General features: G+C 29.0%; 1 protein-coding gene across 1 annotated transcript in view; it reads left to right on the top strand.

Moving 5' to 3' along the window:
• The window catches only part of LOC107456037 (uncharacterized), a gene marked incomplete in the record, with an annotated part of 87,981 nt that overhangs the window by 31,145 nt on the left and 32,162 nt on the right, over positions 1-24,674 (top strand). Inside the window, 9 exon segments of the mRNA XM_071178907.1 lie at positions 6,395-6,448; positions 6,570-6,636; positions 7,351-7,480; positions 7,969-8,029; positions 12,284-12,471; positions 14,963-15,045; positions 18,838-18,930; positions 20,774-20,876; positions 21,925-22,005. Coding sequence (XP_071035008.1) covers positions 6,395-6,448; positions 6,570-6,636; positions 7,351-7,480; positions 7,969-8,029; positions 12,284-12,471; positions 14,963-15,045; positions 18,838-18,930; positions 20,774-20,876; positions 21,925-22,005 — 860 coding nt within the window.

Below are 24,674 nucleotides of genomic sequence, written 5' to 3'. Positions count from 1 at the left end.
AAGTTCTAGTTTTAAATATAGTTATAATATAATATAATATAATATAATATAATATAATATAACATAATATAATATAATATAATATAATATAATATGAAAATAAATTCATATCTTACCTTTAGTTTATGCTAATTCCTTTTTTATCAAAGTTATAAATAATCTTTCTGAGAATTCTATTAAATAATGTTTCATAGGTAACGATGAATCCAAAAGAAATATTAGATAAAAACAATTTCTATGTCGCATGCCTGATAAAAATTATTTGTAGGGGAAGTCACTGTATTCTGACTGACACACTGAAGGCATTTTAAATAATAAATTTTTATTTTTTGACGTCAACCTGCAAGAGTAACCGATATCAATGGCAACCGATAAGATATATTTTATTTATATGATTCTGTTTCACTTTCAGATAAATTTGAGTGAGTAACGTTCTGTGCATAATAGAAAAAAAAATAAAAAAAGAACTTGAAGTCTTTCATTTTTTTCATTTCTGAAAGGCAAAACAAATCGTCCACTAACGTTACAAAACGTGCAATTGCCTACTATTAAATACCATTGACAAAAAGTAATGAAACTTTTGCACTAATGACATATGCATGGTCTTATGCTATCACAATGTAAAAAATATTTTTTGCACTTAACATTGAGCAGTTTTTTGGCATTATTTAATTTTTTAAAAGCAACCAACAAATCACCGTCTCTTTCTCAAAAGTGGCTAAGTATTAACGAAAGCTCTTCGTGAATATTAACGCTATTGACAAAAAATTTATTAACAAAGTTTTTAAACGACATTTTGCTAGAAATACCAATGTTTTGATCATTAATAACGTGTCAATAATAAGAAAAAGAAACTTTAAGACATTTTCATACGCAAAATTTATTAAACAAAATCTCTAGTAAACCGAATGAAAATCTTTTTTCGGAAACAACAAAATTTTATAAAAATCGAGTTATAGTTATGAACGTAATTTAAAGGTCTTTAGGATTATGTTTGTTGATGTTTAGTAGTTCTTTTTTCTTAATTAAAGTAGAAGCCCATAAAAAATATTCTAAAATTTATTTAATTAATCAGCTAAATGTTTCAAATTTTCTTTATTTCGTGACTTTTAAAAGAATTGAAACAAAATTCCTCGCGATTCCTCCAAAATAAATGAACTATCGAAGTATATGCTCAATTATTCTGTGATCTGAAATCTCTATTTCTTTTTAAGTGTTTTAAATCTCAAGTATGACATGTTATTGTTGGTACTTATGCTACTTACGAGCAAACCTGGTATTAAAAACCTAATTTTTAAGACAGAGGGTGGGCTTCTTGTTTTTCAGTGGCGCCATCTATGATTTTGAATACGATTTCAACACGCAAGTCATAAACCGCTTCACACGGAGGACCCATTCATACTTCATTTATTCATCTACGGATCGTAATTTTGACCTGAACCTGAACTTCGAAATATATATATATATATATATATATATATATATATATTTCGAAGTTCAGGTTCAGGTCAAAATTACGATCCGTAGATGAATAAATGAAGTATGAATGGGTCCTCCGTGTGAAGCGGTTTATGACTTGCGTGTTGAAATCGTATTCAAAATCATAGATGGCGCCACTGAAAAACAAGAAGCCCACCCTCTGTCTTAAAAATTAGGTTTTTAATACCAGGTTTGCTCGTAAGTAGCATAAGTACCAACAATAACATGTCATACTTGAGATTTAAAACACTTAAAAAGAAATAGAGATTTCAGATCACAGAATAATTGAGCATATACTTCGATAGTTCATTTATTTTGGAGGAATCGCGAGGAATTTTGTTTCAATTCTTTTAAAAGTCACGAAATAAAGAAAATTTGAAACATTTAGCTGATTAATTAAATAAATTTTAGAATATTTTTTATGGGCTTCTACTTTAATTAAGAAAAAAGAACTACTAAACATCAACAAACATAATCCTAAAGACCTTTAAATTACGTTCATAACTATAACTCGATTTTTATAAAATTTTGTTGTTTCCGAAAAAAGATTTTCATTCGGTTTACTAGAGATTTTGTTTAATAAATTTTGCGTATGAAAATGTCTTAAAGTTTCTTTTTCTTATTATTGACACGTTATTAATGATCAAAACATTGGTATTTCTAGCAAAATGTCGTTTAAAAACTTTGTTAATAAATTTTTTGTCAATAGCGTTAATATTCACGAAGAGCTTTCGTTAATACTTAGCCACTTTTGAGAAAGAGACGGTGATTTGTTGGTTGCTTTTAAAAATTAAATAATGCCAAAAAACTGCTCAATGTTAAGTGCAAAAAATATTTTTTACATTGTGATAGCATAAGACCATGCATATGTCATTAGTGCAAAAGTTTCATTACTTTTTGTCAATGGTATTTAATAGTAGGCAATTGCACGTTTTGTAACGTTAGTGGACGATTTGTTTTGCCTTTCAGAAATGAAAAAAATGAAAGACTTCAAGTTCTTTTTTTATTTTTTTTTCTATTATGCACAGAACGTTACTCACTCAAATTTATCTGAAAGTGAAACAGAATCATATAAATAAAATATATCTTATCGGTTGCCATTGATATCGGTTACTCTTGCAGGTTGACGTCAAAAAATAAAAATTTATTATTTAAAATGCCTTCAGTGTGTCAGTCAGAATACAGTGACTTCCCCTACAAATAATTTTTATCAGGCATGCGACATAGAAATTGTTTTTATCTAATATTTCTTTTGGATTCATCGTTACCTATGAAACATTATTTAATAGAATTCTCAGAAAGATTATTTATAACTTTGATAAAAAAGGAATTAGCATAAACTAAAGGTAAGATATGAATTTATTTTCATATTATATTATATTATATTATATTATATTATGTTATATTATATTATATTATATTATATTATATTATATTATAACTATACAGGTTGCTGATGATTATTGACGTTCTCTTATTATGTTTTATTACATGTTTATGATAAAACGTTCATATAATTTATTTGTAAAATCTAAAGGGGAAGGTTCCCGAGGTGTCATTAGACATCACTATATTTTCATATCGATACTCTTTTACATGAAATGAAGAAATATAAAATAAAATTTGTCTACATCGTTTAGGTACACTGCAAAAAAATACACTACAACTTTCATCAGTAAGGTATTATATCGTAATTTTTACAGTAATATTTCTTTAATTAAAAAGATTGAGTGATATTACAGTAATTATTACTGTAAAATTACGGTATATCATATTTTTGGATTCGTATCATGTTCCGGTAAAAATGAATTTTTCAGTTAAAAGTATCAGCTTCCAGTGTGCCGGTAGTTTTTACCGTGTTTTGATCTGGAATTTTTCATGGTGCAATGGTATATTTCAAACATTAAGATTTTTATTAAACTAACTCATCTTAAAATACTTAACTTTATTCTCGCTAAATCAACGATAAATTATAATCTAGGGTAAGAAGATCCAAAAATATCATAATATCTTATTTATAAATAGTTTCAAGTACTTTGTCTTTTTTTGTTATGGCTATGATAATATTTAATTTTCAAAATATAGATCTGATTATAACAAACCTTAATCTTTATGAAACCTATATATAGAGGCAAATGAGTTTTAAGTTGTGTAATTATTCATACATTGCAAAAAATTCTGGAAAAAATTACGGCAAAAAGTACATAATCTTAAAATCCATTTTACCCTAAAATCTTTTTTTACAGTGAAATTTTACACCATTTTTTATTTAATTACAGTGATTTTAAGGTAAATATTACAATAAATTTACGGTACATTAGATTTTTTGTTCCGCAACAGATTTTAGGATTAAAAGCACTGCTACTCTGAGTGCTGGTACGTTTTACCGTGATTTATTGCCGATTTTCTTACACAGTGGTTCTATAAACACTTCTATAGCTTTAAATATAAGCAATTAGTAATAAGACTTAAATCAGACTTATACATTATATATGTAAGTAGAAAATATTATAAAAAAATTCAAAAATGAATGTAACAAAATTGCAACGGAAAATGACTTAATGCGTGACTTAACTAAACTGAAATCAAAATTGGTGGTATTATATATGAGGAAAATAACTATAACCCAATGATCAAGGTATGGATTTCAAAGCAAAGCAAATAAAGGCAATTATTTCCTCTTTTAAGACCGTTTCAAAATATATATTGGAGTTATAAATATAAATTTAAAAACACCAATATTAATTTCAATAATTTAATTTTTATAGGTGTTATTCTTGCAACTATATAAACCTTTTCAATGTCTTTAAATCAGCCTCCCAGTTATGAAGATGCTTCAGCAGGTATTGTTTACATCATTAAAGTATTTCCTTTAACATTTTAGCTTTTTTGTTTTTATGTAGTTTAGTTAGTACATTTAAGAAATATGTACTATTTTGTTTTCAGCAAAATTATGAAAAAATAGTTTTAACAGCTACGTTTTAATAAACATTAGTACTTTTTTTATGTGTTCAGAACGCCTCGAAATGTCTCATAAATTAATTTATATCTCCTGTAAAAAAATAATTTCTTATAAGAGTTAAAATTTTAAAGATGATACTAAAATGTTGCTCAGAATGCGATATAAGTGCAGTGAAATTTTGTTTTATTGAAGGTTAGACATTGTGGCGTAACTACCACTTCAAATATTAAATATCAAATCACTAGTATATAAGAGATGTTAACTTGATTCCATCAAGAGTTACCTTTTGATGGATGAAGGTTGACATAGTCGATAATTAATTCCCCTCAATGGTGACCCGGACGTGATATGAACTTCTCAACAATGATAGATGGCCTGCATTAAAACAGTTGATTTGCTTAATATGAAACTGCTCAAAGAAAAAAAAAGATCAGGTGAAGTAAATAAAGTTTCCCGGTAATAAACAATACAGAAAAAAAATGAGCGAAATGCTATAAACAAAAAAATTGAAGAAAAAATATAATGAGCAAAAATGATATAAATCAAAAAGCTGCATGAATCAACTAGTGGTATCCGTTCATCGAATTCTATCACAGCTAAAATTCTGGAAGGGGAGTAATGTGGCGTAACTCCACTACAAATATTAAATACCAAATCAGTAGTATATAAGACATGTTAACTTGATTCCATCAAAAGGTACCTTTTAATAGATGAAGGTTGGTCCATAATTAATTCCCCTCAACATCAAGTGACAGTACAAGTTGTCAGTGTAAATCTGATTTTTTTTTAAAATCAAAAGTATAGACAGATAACTTAATATTCCAAATAGAATCTTCTAAAAGAAATAAATGACTCTTTTAAAGAAATTGGATAACTTTCTCACATTACAAGACCGATTAAGGTTATTTCAGTATAACAACTAGCTTTCTACTACGAAAAGCGAGTTTTAAATTAGTTCTGTTCCGATCTCAACAGAAACTTTTTCTAACTTTTTAATAAATAAAAAAGTTAAGCTTTGTTAGAAATAGAAGATTATTTAAAATTGCTTTGAAGTCTGTTTTTAACGATACAAGATTGATTGAAGTTTGCTCAATTCAAATTAGTTTTTCTACAGAAAAGAGAGCATGAGAAGGGTTTAGTTCTTAGCTCAGTGCAATCTTTTTTTCAAGCTCCCTTGAAGGAGCAACTTCAAGTTATGGCAAGAATAAAAAAAAAACATTTTCAAACTTTTGAAGATTCCTGTCCATCTTTTTAGTTTTAAGTAAGATGACTATTACTTAAAATATGACTGAAAAGTTTAGAAATATATTCATAATAATAATAATTCAAAATCAATTCAAATTCAACATCAAGTTATGACAGGAAAAAAAATTATTTTCAAAATTTTGAAGATTCCTGTCCATTTTTTAAGTTTTAAATAAGATGACTGTTATTTTAAATATTACCGAAAAGTTAAGAAATACAATATTCAATATAATAATTAGCAAAATAATAATAATAATTAGTAATTCAATAAGAGCAACATCAAGTTATTGCAAGAATAAAAAAATAATTTGAATATTGTTTAAAATATTACCGAAAAGTTAAGGAATATAATATTCAATAATATATAATGCTAATGAAAAATAAATTTTTTTTTATTGAGAATATTTCTAAACAACAGTAATTGAAAGTAAGAGAGGAGGTCAGAAAACTGTTACCTAAGCTAAAAAAACCTTCAGTACTTCAAAAAACTTGTTTTTATTTCATAATTAGCGTGAAAACTGATGGTTTAATTATTATGGTTCATTTTAATAAAACAACCATAAGGAATATAGTGATTCAAGTTTGTTTCGCGACTATGGATTGCATTAAAGGCTTTTATAAATTGTGAACAAATAAATGCGATCAAAAAATGTTACATATTGCATATTAAGCATTACTTTTTATAAAATATTAAAATATATTTTTCAGATGAACCGTCCAGATGTAAACCGGAAATTAATGAAGGTTTTGAGAGAGATCATGGTCAGTTTGACATTAATAAATCATTTCGTGAAATATACTTATAGATTGATTTAAAAAGTTAAAAATTTTTTGTTAGTATTTTCTCACACATAGTTTTACAACTAAATGAATATATTTCCAGATAATACACTACCTCCTACAGCTCCACCTATGACATACATGCAAGAACCTCAAATGGTCCTTCCAGAGTAAGTGAATATTTTAAAATATTTGTAAATATTCTTATGAATTTTGAAATGTAAATAAATAAAATATGAAACACCTCTGTAAAATCTTTATAATTAAATTTAAATACTTGTAATTTTATAATTTTTTTTTGTAAATTTCATTGATGTGTTTTAACTATTTATATATATTTGTATCGGTAATTTTCCTAAATAACTATACTCAATTGTAAAAATAATTTTGAAAATTAGTGAAAAGCTTTTTGATTTAAAAAATGTTTGAATGATATAAAATGTGTTATTTTTTAATAATTTATAAGTATGTTTAATACTGTAATTTTATATTACAAAACAATTCATTTTTAAATAGTATGTCAGCTACGTGTCCTAAAATATATAGAGGAAATGCTATTTAAAACTTTTGTTAAATTGGATGTTTTAGAATAATAATTTTATTTCTGAAAGTTCTGCAATTAACATTTTACATATATGTTTCTCTCTGTTTTAAAAGAAACTTTCTATCCTAAATAAGAAAATAGTAATAACTGATAATATGATGATTTTTTAATTTGTTTTGTTTAAAGTTCCTTAACTTTAAAAGTTTTGAAAACCAAAGTTAATTCATGTTAACTTCATAATTTTTGCTTCGTATTTAATTGTAATTAATTAACGTATAAATACCAATTATTTAATTAAGGAATTTTTAAAATTAATATTTAGATAAATATTTTTATTTAGATTTGAGGGTCTGTCTGATGAGGGAATAAGAAATGCATGCTATGAATATGTGGATGATACTTGTTGTTATGGAAAACGAGCAATAAGAGACATGGTTTTTCAAAACATTTCAATCTCCTGTTCTTTACACGTAAGAAAGATTTATTATTTCAAGTACCAATTCATGATTTAAAAAATTAACTCGATTCATTTTTGAATGTTGTATTTAATGGCACATAACGGCATTTTGTTTAAATCTTGTATTTGACACCACATAGCGACATTTGATTCCTGCAGTCTTTTAAATGTATAGTTAATGAAAGCCATGGACTCTAACAGCAGTTAATTTTAAAATATTTGAGTCTTCACATTTGAAACGTGTAGCAGAATTCAATTTAAATACATAATATAATCTTATTGTAAAAAATGGTCAGCTTTTGTGCAAGTTAACGCATATTTAAATATTGCTCAATATTTTAAAAACTATTCAGTACCACAAAATTATTTACAAGGTAAATAATTTTTTGATACTGAATACAATTGTAGGTGGTGTATAAATGAATTTCATGCACGACTTGCAATTCATTTGTTAAATATTTTTTTTTATTCTACAAGTTGTTTATATTTAATTTTTTCCAGTATAAATTAGAATCATTTACAGAGAAAAGGCAGTCGGCTAGCAGAGAAACACCATACCAGGGTACGTAAAACTAATTATTCTATTTTATTTTTGAAAAAAAAAAATTCATTCTCCATAAAAATTAATTTCTACCTTAATGTACTATTTTAAAACACGATTTATTAGTTATAAATTGTTCTCATAGTCAAAATCTGTATATACATTGTCAAAAATCATGAAATATTTCTTCGAAATTAAATGAAAATTAAACAAAACTCGATTTAGCTAAAACTTGAATTCATTTGATGTAAAACATTTGATATGGCATTCCCTATGTTCAATTGAAATATAACTATATTAATCATAGAGATTTCTAAATTTGACATATTTAGACTTGACAAATCTGTTGATGTCTAAAATATTTGTTAAATCGTCATACAATATTCACTTAGATGTTAAGTGGATTTCGAAACGAAGCAAAACATATAAATTAAGTATTTTTAGTTATAATTATTAGGGCGTTACACCGCCTCTTGCTCGCTATCGCCTGCCGATCCCTTAGCAGCTTTCGCAATTAATTACGGATAGTCTTACAATCCATGTTTGCTTTGCTCGTTAACCAGTTATCCAATACAATGGTTCCCAAAAGATGTTCCGCAGAACCCTAGGATTTCGTGTAAATGTCACAAGGGTTCCAGATATCACAGACGTTAGGGCCTTTTTTTTAAGCAGTAATGATTTTTGAAACTTGAAATAAACTTGTATCTATGCAATAACCGGTTAGTTATTTAATATATAAGTGTTTTTTAAGAAGTTATTCAAGTAAACTGCCAATGAAGAAAAAAAAACAAAGCTTAATTTTTTTATTTATTATTATTATTTTTTTTTCTGCAATAACAATATACTGCATAAATCACTAAAAAGATATGCATTTGCAAATAATTGCATCAGTATTTATCAGTATTATACTTAACAGTATATGTCGAGTTTTAAATTTAAAATAAAATAACCGTGTTCAAGAATAAAGAATTATTTTTCGCAGATAACTATTCGCACAGTTTATAACAGTCCTTTTTAAAAAACTATAATTCAGCTTTTTTTTTATACAATTAGATTTATTCATATGCCAAAAACTACTTCTATCTTAACCAAAAACTACTACTTACAACTATCTAACATAAAACGTAATTTTATAATAATGAAACAATGAAAAACTTTGATTCTAAAAGTAAATGCTTCAAACTTAATTATTAGTTGTTTTTCCTTTTAGTTAACTCATACATACCTGCTAATAAAATTTACTTAAAAGCAAGGGTTTCACCAAAAAAAAAATATTAATGAATCCATGGAAAACTTAATTTTTCGTTTCAAATGTTTCAAAATTAGCTAGCAGTTTTTCTTAGATAGCTTACTTACACCTGCTAATGAATTTTACTTAAAATCAAGGGCTCCATCAAATAAATTCGATGATGTAGGATTTCGTAGCTGAAAAAAATGAAAAACATTGTTTCAGTACACTGTAAAACATTTTGTATCAAATTACGGTAAAAAGTACTAGAACTCAGGATACAGATACGTTTTACAGTAAATTCCATTTTCATCGGAGCAGATTATGGAACAAAAAATTTGACATATCCTGATTTTTTTACAGTGATAATTACCTTGAAATATCCGAATCACTCTAATTAAATAAATGTTACTGCAAAAATTACTGTATATTTCACTGTAAATATGGATTTTAAGGTAAAAGGGATTTTACGGATGATGCACTCAAAGTGCCGGTACTTTATACCGTAATTTGATCCGGAATTTTTTTCAGTGTCACCAGTTATTTAGTGTTCTCTCGTTTACCAGTTCTCTAGTATTCTCAAGAATTATACATGAGTGAAAACTGTTCGGCATTTTGGCAGCACGCGGAATCCAAATTAAAATGAAAGAAGATGCATAGTAGTGAAAGCAGTAATGGATCACAGATTATAAATCCTTATCATTCTCCAATAGCGAAGAATGCGAGTTTATAACAATGAAAAATGAGCTTTCATTTTCACATAAAACAAAGGATAACTTAAGACTGAAATATATATTTATGTTTAAAAATGTTTTTAGTGTTTGTTAAATTATATGCTTTAGGTATACATGTATCCATAAANATTTGATATGGCATTCCCTACGTTCAATTGAAATATAACTATATTAATCGTAGAGATTTTTAAATTTGACATATTTAGATTTGACAAATCTGTTAATGTCTAAAATATTTGTTAATTCGTCATACAATATTCACCTAGATGTTAAGTGGATTTCGAAACGAAACAAGATATATAAATTAAGTATTTTTTAGTTTTAATTATTAGGGCGTTACACCGCCTCCTGCTCGCTATCGACTGCCGATCCCTTAACAGCTTTCGCAATTAATTACGGATAGTCTTACAATCCATGTTTGCTTCGCTCGTTAACCAGTTATCCAGTACAATGGTTCCCAAAAGATGTTCCGCAGAACCCTAGAATATCGATTAAATGCCACACCGATTCCAGATATCACAGACGTTAGGTCGTTTTTTATTAAGCAGTAATGATTTTTGAAATTGGAAATAAATTTGTATCTAAGCAATAATCAATTTGTGATTTATTATTAAAGTTATTTTTATGAAGTTATTCAAGTAAAATGCCAATGAAGAAAAAATTGCAAAGTATATATATATATTTTTTTTGCAATAACAATATACTGCATAAATCACTAAAAAGATATGCATTTACAAATAATTGCAGTATTTATCATCGAGGTTTAAATTTAAAATAAAATAACCGAATTCAAGAATAAAGAATCATTTTTCGCAGATAACTATTAGCACAGTTTATAGCAATCCGTTTTAAAAAATCCTAATTCAACTTTTTTTCATACAATTTGATTTATCCATATGCCTAAAACTACTTCTATCTTAACCAAAAACTACTATTTACAACTATCTAACATAAATGCAATTTTAGACTGTAATTACTGTTTTCTTTTTAGATAGCTTATACACCCCAGCTAATAAAATTTACTTAGAAGCAAGGGCACTACAAAAAAAATCGATCATGTAGTGCTTCGTAGCTGAAAAAAATGGAAAACATTGTTTCAGTACTCTGTAAAACATTTTGTATCAAATTAAGGTAAAAAGTATAAGGTGCTGATACGTTTTACAGTAAATTCCATTTTTATCGGAACAGATTATGGAACAAAATATTTGACAGATCCTGATTTTTACAGTGATAATTACGGTGAAATCACTGAATCTCTCTAATTAAATGAATGTTACTGTGAAAATTACGGTATATTTCACGGAAAATATGATTTTTACTGTAAAAGAGATTTTACGGATGATGCACTCAAAGTCCCGGTACTTTATACCGTAGTTTGATCCGGAATTTTTTTCAATGTAACCACTTATCCAGTGTTCTCTCGTTTACCAGTTCTCTAGTATTCTCAAGAATTATACATGAGTGAAAACTGTTCGGCATTTTGGCAGCACGCGGAATCCAAATTAAAATGAAAGAAGATGCATAGTAGTGAAAGCAGTAATGGATCACAGATTATAAATCCTTATCATTCTCCAATAGCGAAGAATGCGAGTTTATAACAATGAAAAATGAGCTTTCATTTTCACATAAAACAAAGGATAACTTAAGACTGAAATATATATTTATGTTTAAAAATGTTTTTAGTGTTCGTTAAATTATATGCTTTAGGTATACATGTATCCATAAATTGAAAGAAAGTGCAAATAATGTGATAATATTTAAAATTTTCATGCATTATACATTATATTTATATCTAATATCTATTTACAGAAAGAGTACAATTTATAGATACGCAAAATAGAATTCTCTCCCATGACTCTAACCCATGATCCATCGACTGCTGAGGATATTTTACGACAGCACTGTGGTCGGTGCGAGCCAGATGTGGAATTTGTATTGACCAGTCATCGCTGGGCTTCGAACCTGGTTCACCTCATTCGTAGGCGAACTCTCTATCCCCTGAGCCACCACGGCTCTAGCAGTTTACTACAGTAAAAATTTCAATATGTTTTGGTATTTCTCATACGCCAAAGAAATTTGAGCAAATTTTAATAAATTCTGATAGTTTAGATCATGTTTTTCTATGTTAAATAAAAAGGTATTTCTAGGAAAATAAAACTACAAGACTTCGAAATTATCTTTTTAGTTGCTTGCAACGAACGGGCGTTTCGTATACCTGAAAATCTCGAGCAAGAAAATTTATTTCCTATTTATTCTATTCATGCTTATTTGAAATCACTCACTATCTACATTTAATAGATATTTAATTTTTAGGGGAAGAAATTGATGGTGCAGAGAATGGCCCGCCACCAGCCATTTGGGACATAAGGGTCAACACTCCCACGAAGTTCGAAGATGAAAGGGGATATTTTGAAATTCCGCATACAGCTTACGTTAAAGAATGTTGGGATTGCGGTGGATGGGGTGAAGTCAGATGTCTCTTATGTGGAGGGTTTGGAAGGGTAAAATATACCCCTTTTTTTTATAAATTTTTAAATTTTTTTCCGTTAAACCACATAACGGATGTACATCTTTCATTCTTATTATTTAACTCCATAGACTTGTAATTATGCACCCAACACAGAAGACAGAGACACTCTCAGATAGAGAAGTGGAGGAGTTTGTACAAAACTAACCAATACTTGCATAACACGGCGATGAAATTACTGAGGTGGGACATCCTATTCGGTTTATAAAACTTTTCTCCGATAGATGGCGTGAGTTTCAGTTCCACTGAGAAACTTTTATTTTTTTATTTTAATGACATTAAAAAGAATCAGCTAGAAATTTCTTGCCACTGGATTCAAAAGTAAATCGATATTGTTCCGAAATGTATGAATCAAGATGTGAATCGAATTAAAAGAGTAAAATTCATAGTCCCATTTCTTGGTATTTCGAATTTATATTCTTTTCAGATAAATTTTTTTTTTTTTTTTNTTTTTTTTTTTTTTTTTTTTTTTTTTTTTTTTTTTTTTTAAGCTGCAAGAAATTATAGCTAATCCCATTTTGATAACATTTCAAAAACTTCTCAATCGAAACAGATCCCATGATCAGTTCAGATCTGATATTTTTTTAATTATATTTAAATAGATAGCAAACAATTGAAAAATTGTTGCAGTAAAAGGTCCTTTTTATTTTGAGGAAGGTTTTTCTTTTATCGTATTACTCTAGAAGTATTTGATTAAGCGCTATTTTGTTTATTTATTTTAAATTGGAGGTTCTTTTTAGATCAAACATATTTCAATGCAGAGTGATAGAGAAATAATTTCTCTTATAAAAATGAACCAGATATCTAAGTTTTTTTGGTGTAGTTAATAGTGACTAGTGCACGTTAAATCCATCGGATTACAAAGACCTCCATAGTTCCATAACAAATCATACCTCTAGGGATGCTGAGTTGGAGATAGATCTTTCTCTGGTTCATGTCAAAATTACGATCTGGGGATGAATGAATGGGTAAGCCCTATAAGCGGGCTGCGACGTATATGTGGCTGAAATCATATTCTGGTAATACATGGTGCATCTGAAAAACAAGATAAACACTCTCTGCCTTAAATTCGCTTGGTTTCACAAAGCAGGCTTGCTGGTATTGGCTAGTGGTATTAGAAACAACAGCACAGCACAAGGTATTTTTGCGATGCATTAGAACGCAAGAAAACAAGAAGAAAAAATCAGTACCTATTCCTAAACGTATTTTGTCAGTTTCGAAGCATAAAATGTTTCGCAAAAAAAGTATAGTTTTGAATTTTATGATACATGCGTTAACTCTTTACTTAAAAAAACGAGTTTTGAAAATTACATAATATCTTCAACGTCTGCCTTATCATTTTATGTCATATTTCTATATAAAAAATATTTTAATTCAAATTTATGATATCGTGAGAAACATATTTTAACAATTACGTGAAAAACATGTTTTAAGAATTATATATTTTTACAGAAAAGTATTTATTTTAAAAACGTCTCTTGTTAATTTACTTAAACGAGTTTTAAAAAATGCATAATATCTCTGACTTTCTGCACAATCATAATATGCAATATTTCTACGTAAAATATCTTTTAAATCAAATTCATGATATCGTTAAAAACATATTTTAACAATTACGTGAAAAACATGTTTTAAAAATTATATATTTTAACAAAAAAGTATTTATTTTAAAAATGTCTCTTGTTAAATTACTTAAACGAGTTTTAAGAAATGCCTAATATCTCTGAGCTTCTGCATAATCATAACATGTCATATTTCTACGTAAAAAATCTTTTCTATTAAATTCATGATAGCGTGAAAAATATTTTTAAAAAAATACGTGAAAAACATGTCTTAAGAATTATATATTTTTGCAGAAAAGTATTTATTTTAAAAATGTCTCTTGCTAATTTACAACGAGTTTCAAAAAATGCCTAATGTCTCTGAGCTTCTGCATAATCATAACATGTCATATTTCTACGTAAAAAATCCTTTCAATCAAATCCATGATATCATAAAAAACATATTTTAACAATTACGTGAAAAACATGCTTTAAGAATTATATATTTTTACAGAAAAGTATCTATTTAAAGAACGCCTCTTGTTGATTTACTTAAACAAGTTTTAAAAAATGCCTAATATCATCTCTGAGCTTCCGCATAATCATAACATGTCATATTTCTACGTAAAAAATCCTTTCAATCCATGATAGCGAGAAAATTATATTTTAACAATTACGTGAAAGTTATGTTTTAATAATTACATATTTTTAGAGAAAAATATTTATAAAAAAAGAACGTCTCTGGTCAATTTCACGATATGTCAGTTCTTTCTACTAAAACTTTGTTAGAAAAATTTTGCGAAATTTCACAAATAGAAATATTCGACTTAACGTGAAACTGCGTAACACGTTTCATTTATCGCAATGGCTGTGTTTGAAACGTTTATGGACTATTCGATTTTTAAAATGTTGTTCTATTTTTAGAGTTCATGCATCTCATGTGGTGGCAGAGGGCGAGATTATCAAAACAATTCATGCACACTTTGTGGCGGCTCTGGACGAACATTGTAAGGATGTATATTTAAATATTTGTAAGAGAAAAAAAAATCTAAAATATTCTTCGTACTACTGAATATCAGACGGATTGTAGAGATGCAAAACTATTATTGATACCAGATATGCTGAATCAATTCGCGTAATATATTGAGAGATGGATGGCAATTACTTTATACCAAAGATGGTGGCAATTACTTTATACCAAAGTGACGTCCTACTTCACTAAAATCAAGAACAGGTTCCTAGTTCAATGAAAGATCTAGACCAGGGGTGGCGAACCTTTATACACCAACGTGCCATTTTCTCTAAAAAATTGCTTAGTGAGGTCATAGACGTGCCGTCAAATAATTTTGACTTCGTGATTATTGGGAAAATAGTAATACTATATACTATCAACTCAAAACTCTTTACTTACATTGGAAAAAAACATTTTGCAATGTCTCAGTTTGTTATACACGTAATTCAACTTAAAGTAACATCAGTGTGACTTCTGTTGTTGCAGATTAGATGACCAATAACTTATATTAGGTTGTAAGATGTTAGTTTAAGTAGGATTGTTGATTTTCTTTGCTCGTTATTTATTGCTAACTTGTTTTTTACGGTTATTAATTGTTTTTTTAGTATTAATTTTTTTATTAATAATTGTTTATTATTTTGTTTCTTTTTTGTTAATTTTAATATAATTGTTACATATGCTTGATAGCGTAATAACATTTGTGTAATAACAATTCATAGTGTAACAACAATTGTGATGGGTGGAGTGCCCAAAATATTGTGTCGCGTGCCATAAATGGCACGCGTGCCATTGGTTCGCCATCCCTGGCCTAGGGCCTACGAAAGGTATAATCCGGCTCTGGTTAAACGAAAAGATATCAGATAAAAAAAAAAATNCCTTCCAAAAAACTTTGTATTTTGTCAAAGAAAAAGATATTAAGAGATTCTCAAAGAAGAAGGGCCCAAGAAACGTCTGTGGAACGTGAAAGACGGATGGAACATGACCGAATTTTGACAAGCAATTCTAGAGCCCAAGAAGTATCAGAGAAACGTCAAAGAAGATTAGAAGAGAATCGTGTCTCAACTAGCAGTGCTAGGGCCCGAGAAACACCCGAGGAACGTCAAAGAAAATTGGAAGAGGATCATGTCTCAACTAGCAATGCTAGGGCCCGAGAAACACCTGAGGAACGTCAAAGAAGATTGGAAGAGGATCGTGTCTCAATTAGCAATGCTAGGGTTCGAGAAACATCAGAGAAACGTCAAAGAAGATTGGAAGAGGATCGTGTCTCTACTAGCAGTGCTAGGGTCCAAGGATATAAAGACAAAATTGCAGGACAAGACCACTTTAATTGTCCACTAATCTACAGATTTCCTGCTATGTTTTAAAAAACTTTATTTGTGAAAACCTTTAGAGTGGCGACAGCTGGCCGCCTTAGGTGGCTAGTATTTAAATATTTGAAGAAAAAAAGTGTATGAAATATTTTTCGTACTACTGAATTTCAGACGGATTGTAGAAATGCAAAAATATTATTGATGTCAGATATGCTGAATCAATTCTCGTAATATATTGGGAACAATTTTCGTGTATCTGAACACAGATGGTGGCAATTACTTTATACCAAAGTGGCGTCCTACTTCACTAAAATCAAGGACAGGTTCCTAGCTCAATGAAAGATCTAGACACTACTTGGTGTAAAGTAACCGCTGCCATTTCCTTTTAATTCTGCAACTCCAAAATTTGTAATTACAGAAAGATACTCAAGAAAAGCAATAAATATATTCTTACGAGACAATATAAAATACGAATCAGTAATTTACGTTTCATACCTAATTCTAAAAATTTGCTCATAAATCAAACATACGCAGAAAAGTGGATAGAATTTATACATTATGAAAACATTGAATATGGATCTCAGAGATTTAAAAATTTTAATACAAATATCTATTTTATATAACTAAAAACATATTTCAACGGTAAGTTTTAATTTCTGTGGATGCAAAGCAGTATTGGAAACAACTACAAGCAATAGTCAACTCGTCATCGGTGGCAAACAATTAGAGACGGTATCCAAAACACGCTAACATTGGAGTTTTCAGAAGCGGAATTAATTAACGCTTAGTGAGAAGGCACGTGATCTTAGAATAGACTGCATTTTAGGTGTTTAGAGGTTTCACATTGTATTAAAAAGCTAGATTTGATATTAACTTGAAAAAAAGTGTTCCTTAACACAGTTCTTAGAGTAAGTCAACATCAAATTGGGAGAGATATTACACCACTGTTTAAGTGTTTCTTAGTTCCACGCAACTAAGAGACACTTAAAAACAAAAATATCTTTCATAGACAAATAAAAACATACATATATTTTGCAATGGCGAACATTTATTTCTATAGATGCAACAAAACAACAAATTCCCGGTATTTCAATCTACTACCAATTTCTAAAGCACTCCAAAATACACCAGAAAACGAAAATAATTCATGAATGGTATGAATGCGAGTGAACTTAATGTATGCATATTCTCATTTTATTGGTGTTTAAACTGAAACACACCTTTCGAAGTGTATGTAAACGCTTGACTTAAAGTGTGAACGACGAAATAAAATGTCACTCCTTTGAATTTTTTTGAGTTGCTCAACACTAAATTTGAGGAGATATTACACCACAGACTTTACAGTATGTGTACAGTGGTAATAGATTTTTCACACCCTTTCCGAAGGAAATGCAGTAGTACTATATATTTTTAAAGAAAATATTGCTTGATTACTATAAATGGTGATATGCATGGAAAAGTATGAATTTTTTAAAAATAATATGAGACAAGATGTTTCGTAGTTAATTTTGTAACATACAAAAAAGCAAAATTCACGTAGTCAAATTGTTTGAATGTCTAAAATATCACTTAAACTAAACATCGGCAAATATCGATATTCAGAATACACTGGTGATAAAAATTGAATATTATATTTTTGTTAAGTATTATTAATCATTTACACCTGCAACTGTTAATATTGGACATGTTCTGATAGTAAATGTTGAATAAAATATTTTTTTAACCATCATTTCATCTCAATTACATTGGCAAATATTGATATTTCGAATACACCGATGGTAAATGTTGAGTAAAATACTTCTATTAAACATCCTTATTTTTTAAATAAACAACCCCAAGAAAATGAAGAGGTAAGATATTACTAGTTTCAAAAATAAACTAATAGGAAATAACAGTCAAGGTATTTCAAATTCTCAAAAACAGGATCAATTTTTAAGACTGGTCAGACGAAAATGAGAAGAAACGAAAGTGATTTGAAATATAAAACGTAAAATTGCCAACGAAAAGTGGAAAAATAAGGGTGAGAAACAAAACTAGAAAAACCACAGTAGCCGAGAGTGAAATAAGATGAAAACAGAAATAGAAAAAATACAGTGGCTCAGAAGGACAATCATTTTTGTTTCTTTTCATTTACGTCTGGCAAGTCTTGAATATGGATGTCTGTTTTTGTGAGTTTGAATATGTGTTTTGTGAGTTCTATTTGTATATTTTTGATATCCTTCTTATTTGCACCTTTAAAAGACGATATTTCTCAAGCTTTGATGGAAAGGTTGCAGGTGAGAAATAAATGTATTTAACTAATTTATTGGATTATCTAAATGTTTACATTCACCGGAGAATGTTTAGTTCCAGTACAGTTCGGATTATCCTGTTAACCCATATGGCATATTTCGTCTTTTGCTTAGAAATTTTCTAGTAAAACTAATCGAAATTTGTAATATTTATAAAATTGAAAATGATTGTAATTTCTGTTACAGTTGCAATTTTTGCTGTGGAACTGGAAAAGTAACATGTGAAACCTGTATTGGATACGGAAAACTCAAGCATTATGAAGAGCTTATTGTAACATGGTAAGAATTTTTTTTTTCTCCAGCATATACGATTTCTTTCAAGTTTTCTTGTTTGAAATATAAATTATTGATTTTAAAAGAGGGATTGGAGTATAAGATGTTCAAGGTTAAGAATCGTGGTTGATTTCTTTTTTTCTTCAAGAATAGGGAGTATTATTAAAATCATTTATCAAAATTCAAAATTTCGATAAAAATTTGCCTTTGTTGATAAACATTTCTGGAAAATTTTTCTTGCTTTATGTCTTAATTGATAACTAATAATAAATAATAATAAATATTAATAGATAATAATAAATAATAATAAATAATAATGANTGAATAATAATAAATAATAATGAATAATAATAAATAATAATGAATAATAATAAATAATTATAAATAATAATGAATAATAATAAGTAATAATAAATAATTATAAATAATAATGAATAATAATAAATAATAATGAAATATAATGTAATGAAATATGATATAATGAAATAAAAAACAATAAAATAAAATACAATAGAACAAAATGTAATAACAAAACATTGTCTTATGAAATAAATTTAAATTTTATTTTTTTGGGTAATTTATTTTTGAAAAGCATAAGTATACAAGTTTTAAATCTCATGTTCAAAAATAGGAAATTTAGATTACAAGAAATCAGTGAAAAAGGGTAATATTTAAAATAATTATTACTCGAAAGGTGATACTTAAATAATTTTTTTTATCGAACTTAAATTAAAACTTCTTTGTGCCAGAAATGTTTTACTCCGTAGCTATTTAAATTTGCAGTTACAATTTGGAAATATTTCTAAGAAAGTCTAATTAAAAGAGTAATTAACCAAGAAAAAGTTATTGTGAAGAATCATTTGAGTTACATTTAACGCTAGAAAGAGACCAAAATGAATTTGATTTCTCAATATTCAAATGAATAAAGCTGTAATGGTAAACGTATGTGCGAAAAACGTTGGAGCTTATTTATACTGCTGGCCACCGTAAATGCAACATCCTGAAAGAATCATGCAAATAACATGAAATTTACAACATTTATTAGTGGAGGTGAGGTATGCAAATGATCAGAATTTCAGCGCAGATGCACATTACGCGCTCCTGTGGCGCCACTTCAAAGCGCTATTTAAGGCGTTATGCACCGCCACACTAGTCCTGCGCCGGGTATTATGGTATGAGATGGTATTGGATATCCCTCTCGTACTTCTTTAGTATGCATTGCCGGTACCTTAAACAGCCAGCGCTACATCCCAGAGGTTCTGAAGCTAGTTGTCCTCCCTTACCTTCAGAGCTTGCCCACAGCCATATTTCAACAGGATAATTCGCGACCACACGTGGCACGCATTGTCCAAGAGTTCTTCGTCATCCCAAGATCGAATTGCTTCCCTGGCCAGCTCGCTCTCCGGATCTTTCACCAATAGAAAACATGTGGTCCATGATTGCTCAACGATTGACCTACACCCCCAGCAGCCACACCAGATCAACTTTGGCAACGTGTGGAAGCTGCTTAGTTTGCTGTACCCCAAGAACACATCCAAAGTCTCTTTGAATCAATGCCGATGCGTGTGGCATCGATGATCTCCAACAATGGTGGCTACTCTGGCTACTGATTTTGGCAGGAACCACACTTCACAGAAGTCTATAAATTTTATCATTTGACACTTGGTCAACATGTTATCTACAAAATAAATTTTTTTGTGATATCTCTTGTCTTTCTTGTTGTTGCAATTTGAGTGACCAGCAGTGTATTTGTGTTAATTTTTATTCTAGATGTTTTTAGTCTAATTAAAAAGAATAAAATTATTTAGAAATATTCATTTAATTGCTGTTATTAATATCTGTATTGCAGGAAAAATAACGTTGACAATTTCGTGGCAAATCCCATGAATATACCAGAAAAGCGACTTATTAAAGCTCTTGGTAGAATAATTTTTACTGAGGAGAATCCAGTGGTATGTACAACATAAATACAATATGTAAATAAATATTATGTTGATTGTAGTTTTCGTTGCAACTGCGAAAAAATGATGTCTTTTTATTTAAGATAAATCTGTAAACAATGGAAAAAGTTTTGTATTTTTTTTCGTCCATTAAATTAAAATCTAAATTTCATACAGCATTCAAATTCCGCTGGTCAAAGTGATTCTAGGCTGCATTGTTTTCGACTTAAAAAATTTCCAGAAACTTTTTTTAAAGAATCTTTTAAAGGGTCTTAAATGGTTTCAAATGCCATAACATAAATGTTTTTCTTAACTATACTCTGCCAGTTCAAAACTCAATTTTTTTCGAAATAGGTAACTAAGTTAAAACGTAATGTTTCGACATTTGTTTGAAACATAATTTTACAGCAAAAATATTACATTTTTAAAATTCAGTTTCTCAGAAACCATTCGACTGATTTAGCCCAAATTTCGTATTTAGGTTAGAATCCCATTGACGTCGGGCTAATCGAGTTTCCCCCCCCCCTCCCGATGTAACTCAGGTGTGTGTTTGTTCTATCAAAAAGTCCTCTACGAAGGCTAGTTTTTCCCAAAGCTTAATTCAGAAGTTTCATTACTATCTGGATTAAATTCAAAATTACAGAGATACGGAGTTTAACACTTATAACTTTACACTCAAAATTGGGTTGGCTGTTCAGCGTCGATTATAATACCAATTCAGCCAATAGGGCATAAGATGACGAACATCAATTTTTGCAGTTTTTGATTCAATTTGATTTGTTCATTTACGTCGCACTAGAGCTACACAATGGGCTATTGGCGACGGTCTGGGAAACATCCCTGAGGATGATCCGAAGACATGCAGTTTTTGAAACTCGTGTCTTGAAATGGAGCGTCTATTTAAATACCACATCCTCTAAATGGAAGGCTGTAAGGGAAACAAAAATTCGACCAATGAGTATTCTGTGATCGCCACAATGTGATAATAATTAATGTTCTCACTTTTGTAATTAATTGTCATTACATTATTATGACATTTATTTGTTTGCTTTTTGTTCAGGTTTCACCCGTGTCACATTCACCAGATGCATTACTAAACGAGCAGTCTTTTTGCTTAATAAATAAACACAGAAGAGATTTCGCAAATGAACTCATTCTTTTGCAAGTAAGTTAACACATATTGTTCCGAAATTAAATGCTATACTGTTAAAAATTTCGAGCCACGTTGTAAAAAATTCGTATTCATTTTCTGGTTACATAAAATGGAGCTGAATTGTACCATATTTTGTTATTTTCTCTAGCTCCAAATGTTAGTAGAAGGTTGAACCGAACGTAGGTGCACCAAACGAAGAAACAAAACATCTATTTTTTTTTTTTTTTTTTTGGTTAAAGCAGAGAAAGATTGCACCATCGATAAGTATTTTTAAAGCACTTAAATAGAGGCCAAGATTGCGATTTACTGTAGCAAAATTATTTACTTTGTGTTGGTTATTTTATGACATTCTCTAACCATTTCATTCCGCCTATCAAATTTAAAACAGCAACATAAAGGAAAAGAGTTTTAATTAATGCAAACAAGTCATTTACCTATCGAAATAAGTTGGATACTTGAAACAACATGCATTTAGTTGTTCCGATACACCGACTAAGAGTTGTAAAGAAAACATGGCGTCGTAAACAAATATAGTTAAGTTTACAGTCAAGGTCTTTGCTCTTTTACCAAATTTTTATGCTGCCTGATGCCTCATGGAAGTATTTCTCGATCAAACCTCACAATTTAGGGTGTAATAAAAATAAAATGATCTTTAATTTAAATAAACTTAGGTATAATAAGAAACTTAGATCCAAATACTGGTTAAAGAGGTTTCTTACTGTGCAATTCAGAAAAGAAGGTAACTATCTATATCTGAGTCCCACTAAACTGAAATGGTTGCTAAACATATAATAGTCGACTCAAACACTTCATAATTCAACTGCTTACTGATGCAAATTTCACAACTGAATGCAATATATTTATCTGCATTTGAATAATAAAAAAAAGAAGGATTGGAGTGACTTACAGTACTTCAAGCTTTCTTCCTTGAATATTACGCACCATACTTTTTGCTGTGAAATTTTTTTTCTACGGGAACATGCTACAGAACGAAAAATCTAATATATCGCAATTTTTATAGTAATAATCATCCTAAAATTACTGAATAATACTAATTAAATAAGCATTACAGGAAAAATTATTGTGTAATGAATTACGGTAAAAATGGATTTTAAGGTAACATGGATTTTAAGGATAATGCACCCAAAGTGCCGCTGCTTTATACCGTAATTTTATCTGGAATTTTTTACAATATGCTCAAGGCAAAATGGTTGCATCTTTGTGTGTTCCCTAGAGCGTATAACTTTCGCTAACAACGCCACATTATATCAGCGTTACAATAACAATATTGTTAATATCACAATGTTATATTTACTACATATATGAGAAATTAAATATTACAAAATTTTTAGTCTTGTAATGGTTTATGGCTGGTAATATGTCTTTTAATAAATTTCAATCAAGACCTTTTGTTAAATTATTAAAACTGATGACGTATGCTATGCATATAACATACATAACCACGACTATCTGAATATATACTTAGACTTAGTCTTAAATAATTAATTATTATGTTACTAATTTAACTCAAAGGGAAACATTTAAAATCACTTCATAATTGAAACGCTTGGGACATTTTAATAATTAGCCATTTAATCATAATTTTTAGGAGAGCATTTTTGATGATTTCCATGCCTTCAACATCCTATTGCTATAGCTTTTACGCAGGCTGAATGCAAAAGCGTATCTAGAGTTTACAGAGTCCGGGGACAAATTCAGTTCGTCCTCTTACAGTGTGATCTCAGGCTTTGAGGCAATTTTAAATTTTAGATTACGCAAAAGCTGAAGTCCATTGCACTTGACTTCGAATTGATAAATACTACATTTTTAAAAAAAATTCAAATGGGTTGTGAATTTTGAAACAATGATGCTTAAAACAGCAACTATATGCATTTTAATTCGATTTCATTTAAAAATTATATATTTTATGATATTGACATACTTTCAATTACATTTTCGATTGCATGTTTTTTATCGCGTTCATTGCTTTTGACTTTAAAATTAAATTAGTGGGCTGCGCCTCCAGCTCGTTAACGCTCGCCAATCCTCGAAAATTGCTACGCAATCTTGTATGGTTTGCTTCGCGATCCAAGCTCGATTCGCTCGCTACTAACTTAGGTACATTGCAAATGCACAAAATTTTAAGAATTCAAGACAATCATTCAAATCCATATCACAACTTTTTTCTTAAAAAAATTACATCTTTTTAGTAAATACTAAGTCATTAAAATAAATTTGAATTCAAATAAATGACATGTAATTGGTTAAACCTATTAGAAATGTGCTATAGTATAAAATCTTAAAGCGTAACAGCACGAATGAGACTCATTTTTCAATAAATAAGTAATAACAATAATAAAACAAATAAATTCGTGATATAAATCAAAAATCGTCAAATAAATTCGTAATATACAAATTCGTGAAAAAAGCGCTTTCGACAAAATATTAAAATTGAGATCTATCAACAAGGAGTACTCACTTCGGCCTAGCTTAATAGTATGAGATTGCTGCAGCTGATAGGGTGAATTTCGGAAGAGATCACATTTGGTGAGAATGCTCTCTCTGGTTATTTCAGTTTCCGTTTTTAAAAGCGCTATATGTTGAGTCACCTCAGCTAGATTTGGCATGTGACATTTTTAGCGGCAATCATTGGTCGA

Source organism: Parasteatoda tepidariorum, chromosome 3 (genome assembly GCF_043381705.1).
Source record: "Parasteatoda tepidariorum isolate YZ-2023 chromosome 3, CAS_Ptep_4.0, whole genome shotgun sequence".
Classification (NCBI taxonomy): domain Eukaryota; kingdom Metazoa; phylum Arthropoda; class Arachnida; order Araneae; family Theridiidae; genus Parasteatoda; species Parasteatoda tepidariorum.
The sequence above is the reverse complement of the archived record's forward strand: the minus strand, read 5'-3'. Positions and strand labels throughout refer to the sequence as shown.